Below are 17,691 nucleotides of genomic sequence, written 5' to 3' on the forward strand. Positions count from 1 at the left end.
TTTAAATGAACTTTTAACATGCCATGCTTTTTTCTTATGTCTAAATGTAGATATCCAATATCCTGTCAAGAAAACAAAAATCAAAATAGAGAAAGGTTCACAGGAGGCACGACATAATGAACCAGCAAAGCCTAAGGGCAGACACACACTAAATGCACATGGGAAGATGAATAAATGAGACACAGGTAAAGTCATTCAAGATGATAATGAAGTAAAATAGCCCAGAAGGGATGAAAAAGTACAAGGGAATAACGCTCAAAATGAAAGAGGAAAATTTAAAGCAGAACAAAGAACAGATGCAGAAAAACAGCAAGCTATAGACAGGGTGAACAGAAAACGCACAGGAAAGGAAAACCACAAACACATGGAAGTACCATAACTAATGTTACAACATGAATCAAAGCAGGGTCTCATATACACATGGGATGTATGTACAATTTGAATGATTGCTTCTTGTATTTACATGTATTCTTTCCCTTTCTTTCCCTCAGCTTTACTTGACGAGTGACCTGCAAAGTTTTCAAAAGGTAAGTTAAGTTTTAACATTAATTACAGCAAAAATAACTGTGACAATGCTTTAAATGAAAAATTAATGGAAAAATTGTGCATTTGTACATACTGTACATACTTTAGTGCAAGATGACATAATTATGTTCCCCCTTTTTGTGAGAATTTTTACTATTATCATATATTTTGACCTAAAAGTGTGCAAAAAAGTCTCGCCTCCAAGAAGTAAGCCTGGAAGACAGCGATTCCTTTCTGTCATGGTGGAAGATAGTTTACTTTGACCCCCAGGAAAGACTTGAATATGAGGGTCTGCCAGTTCCTGTAAGTGTTTACTGTATCTTCCTGGTTACACCTGCTGCAGCATCAGTGTTATAAATGCATTATGTTCCTTTCACTGCCATTAAGAATTGTGTTTTGTCTATGCTTTTTTAGGCTAATGTGAAGGTGCTGATTGTACATTGCAAAACAAACCAGGCTCTTGCTGTTCTGGGTGATCAAGTCCTCTGGTATTTTTCAATTTTCTTTTCAAATGTAACTCCAAACCAGTTGTGTTGGGCATTTATGATATCAGCTTAGATGTCTGTTAGCACATTAGCAATAACAAACAATACTCTAGGATACATAAGGAGCAAGTAAAGAAGAAAACAGTACATTTTTGCTACAATGACATTAAAATTGCACTGCTACTCAGGTCCAATTAGCTAATCAGCTCCACAGCCGCTATAAGAACATGTGAAAGCAACCATCTGTTGTGTCCTTAATAATGACCACCAAGATGTGAATTCATTTGTGCATAACAGTTGTGTCCTTGCAGGACCATGTACGGCAAGGAGTATGAGCTGACGGCTCACACGTTCTTGGATTCCCATAAAGCTGAACAGGACAACAATCACTGGATACTCTGCACCGCTGATCCTGCAGGGGACGGACTTGTACTTTTCAAACAACCACAGTTGATGGCTAAAAAAACAGAACTTGAGGCGTTCTCAGAAGCTAACCCTAGTGTTTAACACCATCTGTTTTTATGCTAAAATGTATTGTAATAAAGGTTTTTTTTTTTCTGGTTAGGTCATCACTTGTAATGCAGGAAGATTCTAGTGCAAAAATCAGTAACACATAACCACCAACTGTTAAGTGTGTTTTACTAGAAGTAATAAGTAATAATTTGACAGCAATGTTCATGAATTTGTTAATAACTAGTTTGTAAACCATCTATGAACATTATCTGGAAAGCTATAACAAAGTTGCAGCTGATGTTAAAATATTAATAATTAACACTGTTTATTATGTGGATGATTATTATACAGCTGGGACTTGTATTTGATTGTTTTTTTAATGTTTTTTTTATTTTATTGTGCATAAATAGTCAGTTCAGTTAGCATCAGAAGACTGTGATGCAAATAACAGAAAGTTATTCGAGGGAAGGCTGTATAAAGTAAATAGAACTGGTCCCAGCACGGTTCCCTGTGGAGCTCTGTATAGAAAACACTCCCCATTTTCATGAGGAAATGGAAATCTGTTTCGCAGATATGATTCAAAACACTGCAGCACAGTACCTTTAATAATTACAAAATGTTCTAATGTTTGCAGTAAAATATTGTGGTCTACAGTATCAAATGCCGCACTGAGGTCTAGCAGGACAAACACAGAGATTAATCAACTGTCAGCAGGCATAAGTAGATCATTCATAACCTTCACCAGTGCCGTTTCTGCACTGACTAGAATTTGCTAAATAAACTAAAGTAAAAAGAAGGTTGGAGTTTGGTCAATAATTTGCTAAGACAGCTGGGCCAAGTAGAGGCTTTTTAAGTAATAGTAAACTTATCTTAACTTATCTTAAAAGCCTGTGGTAGGTACCCTAGTAATAAAGATAGATTTATCATATTTAAGATCGATACATTAGTTAATTGTGGGACTTTTTAAACAGTCTTATCAAAAGGGGTCTAATAGAGTTGATGGTTTGAAGGAAGTAATCATTGGAAGTTAACTGAGGAATATCGATCTATACTGCTTATAAATTCAGGAACGTCCAAAGATGCAACCCTCATCTGCAAAAAAGCTGTGACTTTGTAAATAATGTAAAGCAAAAATGATTTAAGTCTTCTATTTAACTGAAACTGCAATACAAAGTAATGTTCTGTAAAAGAAAATTGAAAAGAAAAATTTACAAAACATTATTGTTCTCTCAATTTTTTTTTGGCAATTGGGGAAAAATAAACAGCAAGAAGGAGACGATCCCAGAAGAACCTTCCAAGAAGAGCCAATATCCCAGTTGTGTGTGTGATAGGAGAGACAGCTAGTCTACCCCTTGGAAGTTTAAGTCTATCTCACTGCAGGAACGACTCTGAGGGATGGCTTTAGAGAACAACGAATATTAAAAACAGACCTCTGTTCTCTGAGATGTCTGCGGGATTAGGTTTCGGTTTAAATTTTTTCTTTTGTCTTCATGACCTCAATTGTGGGGCAGAGGTTTTGGAAGCATTATCAGTAAACCAGACTTCCAAGTGCATGGCTTAGACCTCAGTTTTTTGTTTTATCTGAGCTTGCATTTAAGTTACCATCGCTGAAGCAAAACAAACAAACATCACAATGAGACGTGTTTGTTTTCTCCTGGTTTTGGTCGTAATGTGCAGCATCATGTTTCTTCTAATTATATGCAGTGAAATACATATAATGATCCCGCTCAGAGTTTAAAAGGTTTTATGTAGCTACATCATTGATGTTTTTTTCCCTTATGTGTTGTTTCACAGCAGCGTTTGAACATGTTTGCTGCTATTATGCTTTTCATTTAACCCTCCTGCCATCCTTTAAAAAACTCACACCCATCACCCTAGGGACCATTCTCAGCCACGCCATAAAAAGACCATATATCCATATTTTATTCCACTTTAAATTAGCCAACCTTGTAAAACTACTTCTCCCTGAAATATTCATGTAAAGTTTTAATTATATTTTCGTTGTTTTAACCCTTCAAATCCCAGTGTTATTACATGAGTGCCCTGTGTTATAAGCCCCAAAAACCAAAAAACGAAACTAAATATTTCCACAAAAAACCAGTTGAAGTAATATGTGATTGTCATTATAAGTAGGCCTTTAGATGGACCAAAGATCGGCACCAACATACATTTTGACCTGCCATTATTTTTTTTGCATTTTTTTTGCAATTTAAAAATTAAAACTTCAAGGCCCTGAGTCTTCATTGACATCCAAGAAAAGAAGAAAAAATAAAATCATATGATGATAATTTGGGGTTGAAAAATAGCGTTTATAATGGAAGTCAATGGGCAGAAAATGGTCCCCAGGGTGATGGGTGTGGGGATTTCTGCTGCTCAGCCATTTTAGGCTGATTTAAGGAATTCACACTGGAATATTAACATTGACAGGTAAAAACTATCCTGTGGCAAGTTTGGTTATATTCCACTGAACACAGTGGAAATGGCAGCCATTTAACACATAGCAGTGGCACAAAAAGGTCCCAAGAAGGCAGGAAGGTTAAGTGTCATTCGTCTGAAACGGACTGTGTTGCTGCACCTGCCAGGTGATTGAGCCACACTGAGCGTGACTCAGAGACAAAGGGAGAAGCCCTTACTGCACATGGTGGTTCTGAAGAACTTCTCCACTGCAGAGAAGTAAGCCAACCACAGGGAAAGACAGTTAACTGTAATATTTTTGGCGTCTGCAGCAGTGGTGAAAGAGAGAATCGAGATACTAGAAGATCTGTAATGTCAGCATGGTTGATTTTAGTTTGTCTGAAGAGTGGTTTATTTTCATAATAAAAACAGCACCACAGATCAATACATTAGTAGTTAATTAATTAATTAATTAATAAACATTTATTTGCCATATACAGTTCCAGAAAACATTCAAGTACACGATGATGTGGCTCCGGAGCTTTTAAATTACGTCTTAAATTAAGTTTTTTTTTTCAATAGTGCAGTAGATACTGAGAGGAATGAGAGCTTACAGCGGTTTGTTTTACAGCCGCTTGCTATAACATCATCTTCCATGGCCAGTTCATGGTCAGAGTCCACATTAGACCAGCTCTTGATAACCAGTAAGCACATGCAAGGCAAATGCTTATCATTAACACACTAAAACCATAAAATACACGATCAATCACACTATTTGTTTTCTGCAGTTAATGTGTAATTTATGTAATAAATTACACATTGAAATGATGTAGTGCCTTTATATTACTAACAAAAAATAAATAAAAAAATAATGATTTTGCTGTAAATATAACAACAACAACAAAAATACTTTTATACATGTTGACGGAGGATGAAGTGAGTGGTCTGAGGAAATGAACTGACCTAAAGTCTGCTGGAGCAGCAGTCAGTACTTCTGTAATACTTGCCAGATGGCAGCAGGGTGAATGCTGTGGCTTGGCCGGTAAAATAAAAAATCTGCTTTCTAAGAACCTTGTTCACTGTAACTAGCATCTATGTTGTTTATTTCAGTAAGCCAACAATAAATGGGTTTGAAAAACTTTCAATAAAGCAGCTGGATTGTGGTTTATGTGCCAATATAGATATGCAGTCTCTGTGCCCTCCCACTCCTGGGGAAACTATCCAGACAAAGAATGACTCTATCCTGCTGGAAAATTACTGGAACCAGTCTGAAGTCATGTTAACGTTTAACTTCACAGTTAACCCACCCACCCCACTCCACTCCTAAGGTGGTTTAAAATTTTGATTCTTCAAAAAAAGTCATATAATTTTTCCTGGACAAGAAAACCTGTTTAGTCAGTTTTTTTGTATTATTTATATAAGAAATATTATTGTATAATATGTATATATTTATGTGGTGCAGTCAGAAGCAGGAAGTATGGGAAACATGGATAGGTTTGTAAAAATGACCTCCAGGAGCTAGCATCGTAAGTTAACAACAGTAGTCTTATCCAGTCACAGTGTGTCAGGGTCAAGTTGACAAGTAGTTGCCTGAAATAGGCTCGTAACTTTATACAAATTTTATAATTATATTATTTTTTAATTATACAAATTGTAGACAGCTGCTCAACTCATTAAGAACAGTAACATAAGCGTTTCGTCCTCCTTATTTGTATTTATTGTGTTTTTTATGTCATTGACAGAATTTAGATTGACTGTGTAACCAGACAGTCATAGCAGTGGATGTACCTGGACTGGTGGCTGTTGTGTGTTTTTTAAAAATATTCTCATCCTGGTCACCGAAATCAAAGAAAGTGCAGAAGACATGTGATGGCAACAAGAACAAAGTTACCATTGTTGGCAGCCAGAAAATCAGTATTCTGGTGGGGGTTCCTACCCTGACAGGTAGAACTTTTGAACTGATTGATCATTATTGCTTTCAGTATGTGTTCTTTCCTGCTCTCCACGTGTTTGACTGTGTCTTTGTCAACTTGTTTATTTTCTCTACTTCTCGTTTAGCAACACGGGTTGGAGCGTGAAGCAAGTGAGTAGCTGAAACTGTAAGCCAGAAGGGTGATGGTCAGTGCATAAGTATTATTATTATGCTGCTACTATAAAGCATCTGACAAGTTTTTCTTGTTCTGAGTTTGAGGGCCATTGTCAGCCTCACATACTCAGGTTTCCAGGGATGTGTGTGTAGGCAAGCTTACATTATACCTGAAACAATAGCACTGAAAGAACACAGCGCCTCCTGAAGGGCAAGGGCTGTCCTAAAACGGTTTTATGGTGTTTTTATTACAACATGCTTATCTCTATCTGTTTTTATTACAATATGATTATGTCATCGCGACGTTGTATGGCGCCATATTGAAAAATAGTGTAGTTGTTCGTCTCTCTCTATGCCCTTTCACATGAAAGTTTCTTGAAATTGTTTTTTGAGGTCAACTTTGACCCTGGGTGCTAACAATTAAGGTCAAGGTCAAATAGGTAGGTCAACCTAGGTACTCATGTCCACTAAGGTGTAGTTTATTGTTGTCTAAATTTAATCTACAAAAGAAACTGTGAGTGATATAAAGTTTTTATGATTTTCACATTTGATATGACCTTGATTTTTACCAAAATTAAATCAGCTCGAGCTGTAATCGGTATCTAACATCACACAAAAATTGAAAAGACAGACAGACCAATTACTCCCTCCCATCGAGGGAGAAAAAACATAATGTTGCCAGTTAAACAAGGGTCGTTTGTAGTAGTTATTTTGGTTTGGGTATGTATTTTTAGGCCACCGTGTACCTTTCACTAAAAAGATCTGGTTGTAGCAGATGCCAAATGGGTTGCAAAAGATAGACTTGATTTTTCAGATTCACGACTACCCTGTAACTCTGGATCTAGTCTAAGTACTATAAGTTTTAATGCACCGACAAACTAAAATATTTGACACCTGTCTAGAAGAACAATAGTGAGGTAGGGCATTGAGGCCAAAACTATAAATTTACTAGCCTAATCATTAGGAGCCCTAGTTCAGACTTAGAGGGATAATAATAATAACACTGGCTCTAGAGAGAGTCTTTTGCATTTGTTACAACTTTAGCAGGGCTTGCTGTGATGTTACTTTCTCTGGATAAATCCAGGGGATGTGGGTAAGTAACAACATTTTTTAAGGCTTTGCAGCCACTTTAGTTTTTACTGCATGCTTGAAAAGATGCTTTGGTAGCTAAAGTGAGGGCTGCTCAGTTGGTTGTAATGCCGACCTCATCACCAGATGTCACTAAAATTCTACACACTGCTCCTTTAAATGGCACATTTAATCTGTTGTGCAGGTCTCACTTTTTACAAAGCTAGATTTATATTGTTGCACAGTCAAATGTTTCTGTAACAACAAGTGAATTGTCAGGACTCTAAAAAAAGCAAAAAATAAAACAGATTGTCTTTTTGTTCTAGAGCTAAAGGACTGAAATTAGTCTATAGCGATAGTTCACTTGATTTCAGTGCAGTGTATTTAATGTGTGACCTATGCAGTGGTACACCGATTATCAGAAATACTGGCAAAATATAAGGAAGTTTAAATGTCAATATAGCATTTAGTTGGATTTTAAAAAATTTTTTCAATGTAACCTGTAACCATTTTTCACATCACTTATCCAGCGTATGGTCCTTTACTTACATTGTCTAAATCAGAATGTCTCTTTTGCATTGATGTTACATTTACTTTGTGCACTTTTTTTTAAGGTGGATTGTTTTTTTGCATCACCATGCTGGAACCATTTCAGCACTGCGACACTTTTGCTTCCTGCTGTGGTGTGTTTTATTTCGTGGGTTTCAAAAAATACTGAAAAATATTCACTAATATAGTTTTAAAAAATCATAATGTGCTTTGCTATTTTTTTTGGTAAAACTGAAAAAATGGAAAATTCCCAGAGAAGAACAATAATAATTTTAGTTTTAATAATATAATTTTGATTAAAAATATATGTGCATGCTGTTACAAAAACAGAAAAACACATGGCTTGTAACGACCAGTATCCTTTGACATGTTTACAGCTGACTTTTTACAGATCTAGTTGCGTACAAGCTGATGTTGAAACTTCATGGTATCTTCTTATGTTCTAAAAACTCTGTACTTGCTTTCTTATGTTAAAAGACACTTTAAACATCACAATTTTGGAGCTGGGTTTCTATCAACAAGTAATTCCTCAGTGCTCTGATTCTTTTGGGAGTGTTTGGGGAGAAAACAGAAACAGGCAATGAAGAAATGAGTCTTCTTTGAGGAAAACCTAATTGTCAATAGAGAATTGTAGACCAGACATTTTATAGGTACACCTTCCTGATGCCTGGTTAGACCTGCTTTTGCCTTGAGAACTGCCTTTATTCCTCATGGCATAGATTCAACAAGACAGTGGAAACATTCTTCAGAGATTTTGGTCCATATTCACATGACAGCATCACATTGTTGCTGCAGATTTGTCGGTTCCACATCCATGACGTAACTTTCCCTTTTCAACTTTCCACCACATCCCAAAGGTACTTTTCAATTTGGTGGATTGTTATGTTCCAGAAAGCAGTTTGAGATGATTAGAGATTGTAGTATGGCGTGGTATCCTCCTGGAAGCAACCATCAGAAGATAAAGACACTGCAGTCATAAAGGGATGGACATGGTCAGCAACAATACTCAGGTAGGCTTTGGCATTTGAACAATTCTCACATAGCACTAAAGGGTTTAAAATGTGCCCATTAACTTTTAATCCACTATTACTACACTACCACCTGTTGATTTACTATCAAATCAAAGCAATCTGGCTGTTCTAGTTAAACCTCTGGCATTTTCACACGGAGAACAGAGAACTGCCGCTGTCTGGATGTTTTCTCATTTTAACCATTCTCCATAAACACCAGAGATGACTATGTGGGAAAATCCAATTGGATAAGCAGTTTCCTTAGTACTCAGACCAGCACCAACAAATTCAAAGTCACTTAAATCACCTTTCTTCCCTGTTCTGATGGCTGGTTTCAACATCAGCAGGTCGTCTTCATGACATCTACATGCCTAAATACACCGAGTTGATCTACGCTACCAAGCAGAGGAACAAGCATACTTAGTTTCTCCACAATAATTTTAATATAATACGCACGTTTCTCCAGCAGAGGGCGACAACTAAACACCCTTTTCAGCAACCACAGCACCATACGGTAACTGAAAAAAACTGCGCCGCTTCTCATTAGAAAACATTGCAGTACATGTCCGGAATTTTACGATTGTCAAGCATATGTGAGTTTTTTTTTTTAATTATTATTGTTTTTGTAATATGTTTTTGCTAATTTTCATATCATATCACATATTTACGCAACTAAAGGACTCCATTACTATAATACATGTAGCTTTATTTGAAAATACAATGAGAAGCAAGCATAAGTCAGCAGTTCCTTTTCCCAAATAAAGATCAGTGATGCTGCTGTTTATAATTCATAGCTCATAGTATTTATTGCAACGACATCGTTAATTTCGTTCGTAAATCAAAATGTAAAGGAACAAGGAGATAAAAGACAACCCGCTTTCATTCAAAATGAAAACTAATTACAAATATCCGCTGGAGTTAACCTTAGTTAGGCTCACATGTTCCCAGTTAGGGGATGCTGTGCGGTATGGATCGATAACCACGCTCCTTGCACAGCGTGTTGTCTGCTGCGTGTATTGGATGAATGAAAGATAAAAGCACAACTCAAGTCCCCGCTTGACTACATGTCCATGTCGGATTTTACTTTTTACCCTACCCGTGACGATAGTGCGCAGCGTAACCTATGGTACAGCTCCTGAGCACTAAATAGACTTCAAAACACTGAACGTCGTCCCCTGTATGCCAGAAGTCCTGCAACCCTTAAAGTGTATTAAATCAGACAGTTTCATGAACAGAACAGTGTAAAAGATTTCTACTCTGAACCATATGAAACATTGTCACACATAAGAGTCGTCAGCTGAGTTACTCGAATGTGATCCTTTCAATCTTAGACAAATCTGCAGTGACCTGCGAAAAGACGAGTTTAAAAGCCATAAAAAATTAAAGTCCACATTTCACTTCATTGAGCAGACCTGCCGATCTTGTTTTTAGCCCAGCAAAATGCATATTATAAAGGAAAATATGTAGGAAATATAGCTAGTATTAAAAATTAATTTCATCACCTGTCAGTACCTCTTATTACAAGTGAAATCCAACGGTGATAAAGGGTAACTACGAGGATGTTAGTAACCAGTGAAACCACCCAAACATAATCTAATCAGCTAAAATGAAGTGAAACATGCAGTACAATTATTCACTCCCTCCTACAACAAAGAAAAACATATTTATTTAGTACATCATTCACAAATATTTATTTACTTACCTTTTGAAAAAATTATTATGAACAAATCCAGAGGAGTAAGATATGTATGCATATTTAAACTAAACAGAAAAATAAGATGTGTCTGTACTTGGATAATAAAACAAAGGCAAAATTCTTCAGGGCTAAACTCTCACTGTAACTGTAAACATTGTAATCTTTTGACTCGCTCTGGAGCACAAAGTTATTCAGTCAACAATGTGCACTCTTTGAAGTAATCCATCTCAGATAACATGATTTGTGTGCCAACAACGTTATATTTTATCCCACCTAATTCTTTTTACAAAATGTAAAACTTCTTTAACCTTGACTGAGATAAATGTTTCAAAGCTCTGTTAGGCAAAGGACACATTAACTGACAATAAAAAAAAAATAACTTTGTGCCTGTTCCTCTGTCCTAAAAGCCAAATTCTTACACTGAACTAACCTTCAGTTTGTTACACAAAAGAACATTTATTGCTATACCACCTTAAAATAATGATTACAAAAAACGACCTAACTGGCATTTAAAAACAAACCACCTTTTCAGTTATTGCCTCACAGACAAAATGCCCAATTTATATAAATATGTCACAGATACTCATTTGTCTTCATTACTGGAAGAGTAAAAAAAATAATGTGCTGGAAATCTGGTGAGATGGGCGAGAGCTGCCTGCAGCCCTCAGGTTGAAAACCACTTATGTGGCCAATATAATTCAAATGACTGGGATATTTGAATTATACAAATAGGATCAACTCAGGAAAAGGTAATAAAATTTGTTTGCTTCTTTTAAAAGCTAAAGCTCTACAAGAACTCCACTGAGTACTTCTGTAGGATGCAGGAAATATGTAAGAAGGACAAATAAATAAACAAACAACACAATTTAATGTAAAGAATTGACAGCATCAGAAAAATTAAGGATTAACCAAAATAATGTCAAAGCAACCCAGTGGGAGGAGCCACAGATGTTTCAAATATTGTAAAAAACGTAATCTAAAGGTAGGACTAGTGGTTTTAATGATCACTTTTAAATATTTAAGATCTGAAACAGCCGCATGAACCGCTTAAGTTGTTAACTAACAGCAGAAACGAAATATCTGACTAAACCTAATGATACGCATATGAAAGAGTCCACTAAGTGACATGAAATACTTAATTAAGTAGTAGTTAAACAATTAGCTAATGTATGACGGAATTAGTGGCCCATATTGTGGGGTAAGGTGTATTAAATAACATGGGAGTCACTGTTCTCAACAATGACATGAAGTTTAGAAGCTGGGACAGCAGAAAAGTGTTCCCACTCACATCCGGCTGGGGTGTGTGTGTTTTGTTTGGGTTGCCCCGTCGTTCGAGACACGCCGGGTCTAAATCCGCTCCGTTTTTTGTATCCTGCTCCCGACCACCTTATCCGTAACACTTTGTGTTTCTGTGTGAGAGAAGCCGACTCTTGTTTACAGCAGCGATTCCACGGAGGAGCGGCGGAGACCCGTAGTGTGCTTTAACCGAGGGCGGACCGTGGGATTTCAGCCTGTGGATACACACGCGACGGGAGTTTTTCTTTTTCTCTTTTGTGCGAAGCTATAAAGGCAAAACAAGAAACACTCTTGGAGAGCAACTCCTTAGACATATTCTCCCTCCCCACTCCAGCCGAGGTCGTCTAGCTGGAGAGCTGGAGACCCATTCTCTTGCGTGGCACAAGTCTGGTATTTTCTTTCAGTTGCAAATCCCGACTGACGGCGGAGATAAGTCGGAGCTGAGGGGCTGAAAATTTGCTGATTTTTTTTTTTTTAAAGCAACTTCTCATTGCGAGCCAGGACTGCTTGGTTTGGGGGGGTCGATAGACCCTGCTGTTTGAATAGCATACGGAAAAACAGGTTTTTCATTCATTTTTCAACCTCACAGCCACCACCCCTGTGGATCTGTACGCGTTTTCAGCCCACCACCTCCTCACACACACTTATTCACACGGGGGATTCTTGTGAGCGACACTGGCTTTAATTTATTATGGTGGTAAAGGCTGCTAAGATTTAAGTCTGATTTTTTTTTTTTTTTGTTGTATTAACGGGCCTGGTCGCGCTGTGTAGGCTACGCGCATGCTGTTTTTAAGAGATGGAGAATGAAGATGGGGATTGCCATCATTTATTCAGTAAAATCATGGCTTGTGTGCCATACCAGCCAACGTCAAAGCATCCTGTGACTGGCAAAAATAGCAGAGTGTTTTAGTATTCCACCCCCCAACGTTTAAATATTTTTTGTACACATTTATATATATGTTTAGAGCAAATCCAGACAGATAAGCGACCACGCATCAGGATATCAGAAGCTTTTGGGCTACGAGGCACTTGTTTTCTCTTTTTCTCCTTTTTTAAAAATTTTTTTTAGTGAGAAGGCTCTGATTTATTGAGCTGATGTGCACAACTTAAATATTTTTACTTCCTTTTTACTCTCATTATTTTTATTTTTTCTTGAAGAGGAGAATAATGTTCAGGAACGTAAAATCAGAAGCACCGATGGGTGGCCCGATCTTGTTTTGGGGTCTGATGCTGTCTGTCTCCACTATCTGCATATGGTCCACATATGGAGAGAGTAAGTATTTAGTTCTAATCAATATTGTTTTTATGAAGAACATGTCGCTTGAGCAGGAATAGGCCTAAAGGCATAATTTGCTTTTGTAACCCAGTTTAACCTCTTGCATAAACGCCTTTTTCCCCACTAGTGGAGGATATGCGTTAGCTGCAATTATTGTTTTTATTTGCAAAATAATCAGAGTGAATACCTGTAGTTGGACAAAACGATGGAATGCGACAAAACCGACTTGTGCTCCTTACTTATGCTATCTGAAGAGGACCATGTGGTATAGCTGCCGTCAGTTGATGCGCGCATTTAACCAAATACAGTCACCGTTGTGCGTAATATCGTCTTATTTGATGAAACTGTCATGATTATCGAGAAACGCGTAAAGACATGGAAGCAGACACCGGTGTGATTTTTGACATTAGACATCCAGAAAGCACGGGATGAAGCCAGGGAGCTGAGCTGAAGGTTACTACGACCATGTGGCCATTTTACATTTCGTAGTGTGGCGTCGCTGCGCACGAACAGCCAATTATTTAAAAAAAAAATCTGGCGATCCCTTGATTCTTAAAATGTAAAATGCCAGAAAAGTGCCTATATATCTAAATATAATTTAAAAAAATTAAAAAAAGTGAAACATTGTTACATTTGTATAGATCTGTGCACTGTTAACTAATGAAAGTATTGAAATACAGCAGCGCCAGACACATAAATCCAGCCTTAACAGCGTGCTCTTTTGTAAAACGCAAGAAATGTCCGCTGACGTTATACTAACCATCCAAATAACGTTGTAATTTTCTTTGGCATGACGTGAAAATGTGTGCACTTAATGCTAATTAACCCTTAAAGGCGGGGAAAAGTTAAAAAAAAAATCAAAAAAATCAAAAGGGTTTGTAGGACCCAGTGTATTCAGTTTATTCCCAAGTATTCAGTTTTATAAATGGCAGGATTTCACAGGAGTCTGCCCACTTTTGTTGCCTTTGATTGATGTAAAAGTTTGTTTTCATGGTTTAAATTTAGAATAGGATGATAAATCATATAAAATAAAAACTGTTTTTGTTTATATCTACATATAAATCTAATCTGATCTAATCCTGTGTAATGTACTGAGAGCTGCCACAGTCAAGGCTGCTTTTTGCCAGTGCTAAAATAGAACAGCTGATCAATGGGGGTCAAAGAGGGTTCCCTCTCCAGTCCCTGGCTGTATGGAGTGTGTTTATATCTAATGGCTCATTGTCTTGGTTTTCAAAGGCAAAAGCTTCTGCTTCAAATGCACAAAGAAATTAGTTTTTGAAAAATAAAAAAAAGGAAAAACTAAAGAAATTGAATGATAGAGAGGATTAAGCATTCCAGCTTTTTGTAGTAAAGCTTCTTGTGACACTTTGCATCAAGTTTCCCAGATTAAACAGAGATAGTCATGGAGTTCATTTCGATTTTTTCCCCTTTAGTTCAAATCTTTATTTCTTTGGTGGTGTTTACGCCAATAATCTGAATTGTAAAAAACTTTCAGTTTATCATATCATCATGATCTGCTGTTCGTATATACATTAAGTCTGTTTGGCACACCCATCACCACAAGTTGCTCTTTTGCCCGCCTCACATCAATTGCATCTCTCTGCTTTGAGCCCATCAATTGTGCTTGAGTTGAATGTGTTTGTCAGCTACGCTGCATATGCTTTATATCTTGATAAGTAAGGAAACTGATAGTCTGACCTCGGTTTATATGGAAATGGAAGAAAAATAAAAGTAACACGGTAGTCGTACCACAGTCATGTTCTCCCCCTCTGAAGGCCACAAGCACATCTGAGGGTTGGAAGATAGGCAGTTGCCCTCAGATCTCGGCTCTCTGTGGTGCATAATACATCAGAACTCATGGAACAAAGAATTTCATAACAAAGGCTGCGGACAACATTAGAGATGCAAATGTATCACTCGAGGATGATGTTTACTTCACCGGGTTGTAGAGGGACAGAATTTCCAGTGCTCCACTAGGGGGTAAAAACCTTCTTTGCTCTCTTCATTTCTGTAATCTGTCCATACCAATAAAATGCAATTAAACTACTTTTTAACTTTCGCCACAGTAAACTTTCCATGCCATGGCGTCGAAATGCGCAGCAAACAAGTCTCTAAAAGTCTAAAGGGAGTGTGTGAGGGCGATAGAGACTCGGTGTTTGGAAATAGATTGTGCAAAAATACTCTTGAAAGAGAAACAGACTCGGTTTTGTTGATTGGAATAGTAGTGAGTTTGTGAACTGTTTTATTGGCTTGTGCTGTTCGCACGGAGTGGTCTCGTATGCAGACTGATGCGCTTAACTTCATCACTTGGCACCACTGCTATTAGAGTTATAAATAGATATGTCACTGGCAAAAGTGGGGTCGTGTAAGTACAAGCACCCGCTGTCCTGTTCCGTGCGGGTACACCAGTGTTCCTGTTCAGTTATTTATGAAAGAACATGTTGCTTCGGAAAAAACCTGAATGACGGAATAAATAATCAAGCATCAGTGAACACTGTGTTTGACAGGCACCCCTCCTACTTTTCCCTTTGGGGTATGGCATATTTGAAGTTCAGCACTCTTTGTCATGACGGGGTAAGTGGCTCAGATATGATTGCTGTCACTCTGCTCTAAGGTGTACTTTGTGGTTACATAAAGCCCCCCCACTTCCTTTAGGTCTTCCTGGAGACTGGATGCAGGAATGCCTAGTCACACTGCACCAAAAGAGTGTGACAAGCGTTCACAGCCCTGTGTTGTGTGCACACATACAAGTTTATTGTGCAGCATCGAGTGTGTACTGCAGCAGGACTCAGCGTGGCAGCCTGAGTCAGTGGCGTGCCCCTGAGTAAGGATGTAAAAGTGTGTCACTGGGCTAGTTTGTGAGAGTGCAGTCAAATGCTGGCCTACCGCTCCTCCAGGCTGCCAGCTGAGGTTTACAATGCTTAATTAAACACTTTATTTCAAGTGGCATGTCACTGGATTTGCTCAAATGCAGTATCCGTCCGACTGCACATACATCATCATTGGCTGCCGGTTTAATGGTCCGTAGAGTATTTTACAATTTGCGAGATGATGATTGCAAATGTTAGCTCTTCTAATGGATGGCACTCGCTTTATCAGTAGAAAGCTGTTTGTTTAAAAAGAGTGCTGATCTATCCTCCGTGGCGCGGAGGATCCCAGAATGTCTACAAGAAGCCTTTTCTATACTCATATTAATCTGTTGAGTGTTAAACACTAAAGATCATAACACTGCATTTTACTTTATATTCCTTTACGTAGGTCATTTTTTTTATACATGCAGCAGACCAGAAGGCTGTAGAGTGAAGCTGACAGTCAAAGAACTAATGAAAAAAGATATATTTTTAAAACTGTATTTTGGGGCAAAATCAGGTGAACATTTAAAATACTATTACTTTAGGTAACTTCAAAATAAGTGTCCAAAAAGGTGCCAAGAGGTGAGACATGAACTTGAAACCTCAAAGTCATTGTCTTTTAATACAAAAACAACTGTGCCTGAGTGATCTTTACCACATCAGTGTGCAGTTCCCCTCGGTTTCGTAGTCAGGTCTAACTTTCATGCTCGTCACATCTGGTTTCAAACCACAGAGGTGGTGAAGGCTGAGGCCGTCAGCACTAAGCTCCATCACAAGAAGTGACATCAAATTGTCTACATCCATCTTTTCCAGACATTAAATCAAAATCCTTCGGATGACATTTTTCTTAGTTTTCAAATTCTCTATAGGTTTTCACACTCCCTCCTTAAAGAAATTACATCACTGCAAATTCATATTGCTGTTTTGAGCGTGTGCAGTGTGTATGTAAACACAGCCTGTTACCTCTTGCCCTCTTCCCTCATTCTGGGCGAGGGGGAGTGCCTGTCTGAGAGTTGTTGTGATGGGTAATGTTACCATTTGGGGTTTTGGTGAAATCTGAGCCACAGTGATTGAAGTAAGGTCCACTGAGTGGACACGGTCCACAACACTGCTGGTCAGATGACTTCCAGTATGCTGGGGATTAGAGCCAGTTGATGTGGCAGGTGTGAGGGGATAGGACAGCAAAGTGGCCAACTCCTTCACCGTTCGAACCTTTTAATGATCATACTGATTTTATTGGTTGAGAATTCATATAATTTTGGAAAAACACAATTTCAGGAAGTTGATCATTTGCTATAAGCGCCTTTGGTTGCTAGGCAACCCTTGAAAATAAAACCAGACCCTTTATGATTGGCCTTAAATGAGAGGGAAATAGGAAATCTCAGCTAACCTAGGCTCAGTATATATACACTAATAAAAGTGGTAGTTAACACGATATGATCAACATGGGCTTTTTTCTGGAATTCAAATAAGAATAAAAAAATGCAGATTTTAAATAACAAGAAGTGCAGAATATTCAATGGAAGTCAGCAGACTGGTAATTGAGTGTTTTAAGTTGTCTGTTAAAGTCTGCAAACATTTCTTTCTGCCCACATGCTCTGTTTTTACAATTTCCTTTAAGACTGTCGTTCTTCTTCCTCTTTTTGTGTTATAATTAATGATTAATCCACAATGGAAACAGTTCTATGCATCCCTGCTTGCACTTTACACAGAGCCCACCAACAACTTTATGTCAGTAACTGCAGGGGTCACAGAGTTTTCAGGACCCTTAAAATCGCTTCAAAATAAACACAGGGAAGAGGAGTCTTCCCTAATAACCTTCCCGGAGTTTACAGCTGGATGTCTGATAAAGGATACAGTTCCAATACAAGTGTTTTCCCAGAAAGCTCAGTTTGTGGCCTTTTGATAAACAGCACGGCATGTGGTCCCAGATTGCTATCTCATTTTTTTCTCTCAGCCAAAACCGAGATGGCGTTTATTTACGTGTGAGGTATGTTTACT

The 17,691-nt window shown here is 37.9% G+C and overlaps 2 protein-coding genes across 2 annotated transcripts in view; both read left to right on the forward strand.

Moving 5' to 3' along the window:
* Positions 1-2,685, forward strand: part of cfap161 (cilia and flagella associated protein 161) — a 5,208-nt gene extending 2,523 nt beyond the window's left edge. Inside the window, exons 5-8 of the mRNA XM_085412140.1 lie at positions 492-527; positions 706-828; positions 940-1,013; positions 1,322-2,685. Of these exons, the coding sequence (XP_085268266.1) occupies positions 492-527; positions 706-828; positions 940-1,013; positions 1,322-1,517 (429 nt within the window). The 3' untranslated portion in view covers positions 1,518-2,685. The remainder of the gene's footprint in view (positions 1-491; positions 528-705; positions 829-939; positions 1,014-1,321) is intronic.
* Positions 2,686-11,655: 8,970 nt separating this feature from the next.
* Positions 11,656-17,691, forward strand: part of igf1ra (insulin-like growth factor 1a receptor) — a 75,077-nt gene continuing 69,041 nt past the window's right edge. The window contains exon 1 of the mRNA XM_085412141.1: positions 11,656-12,835. Within this exon, the coding sequence (XP_085268267.1) occupies positions 12,730-12,835 (106 nt within the window). The 5' untranslated portion in view covers positions 11,656-12,729. The remainder of the gene's footprint in view (positions 12,836-17,691) is intronic.

Source organism: Rhamphochromis longiceps, linkage group LG7, assembly GCF_057381845.1.
Source record: "Rhamphochromis longiceps isolate RC_006_pf linkage group LG7, R_longiceps_female_GT1.1, whole genome shotgun sequence".
NCBI lineage: Eukaryota > Metazoa > Chordata > Actinopteri > Cichliformes > Cichlidae > Rhamphochromis > Rhamphochromis longiceps.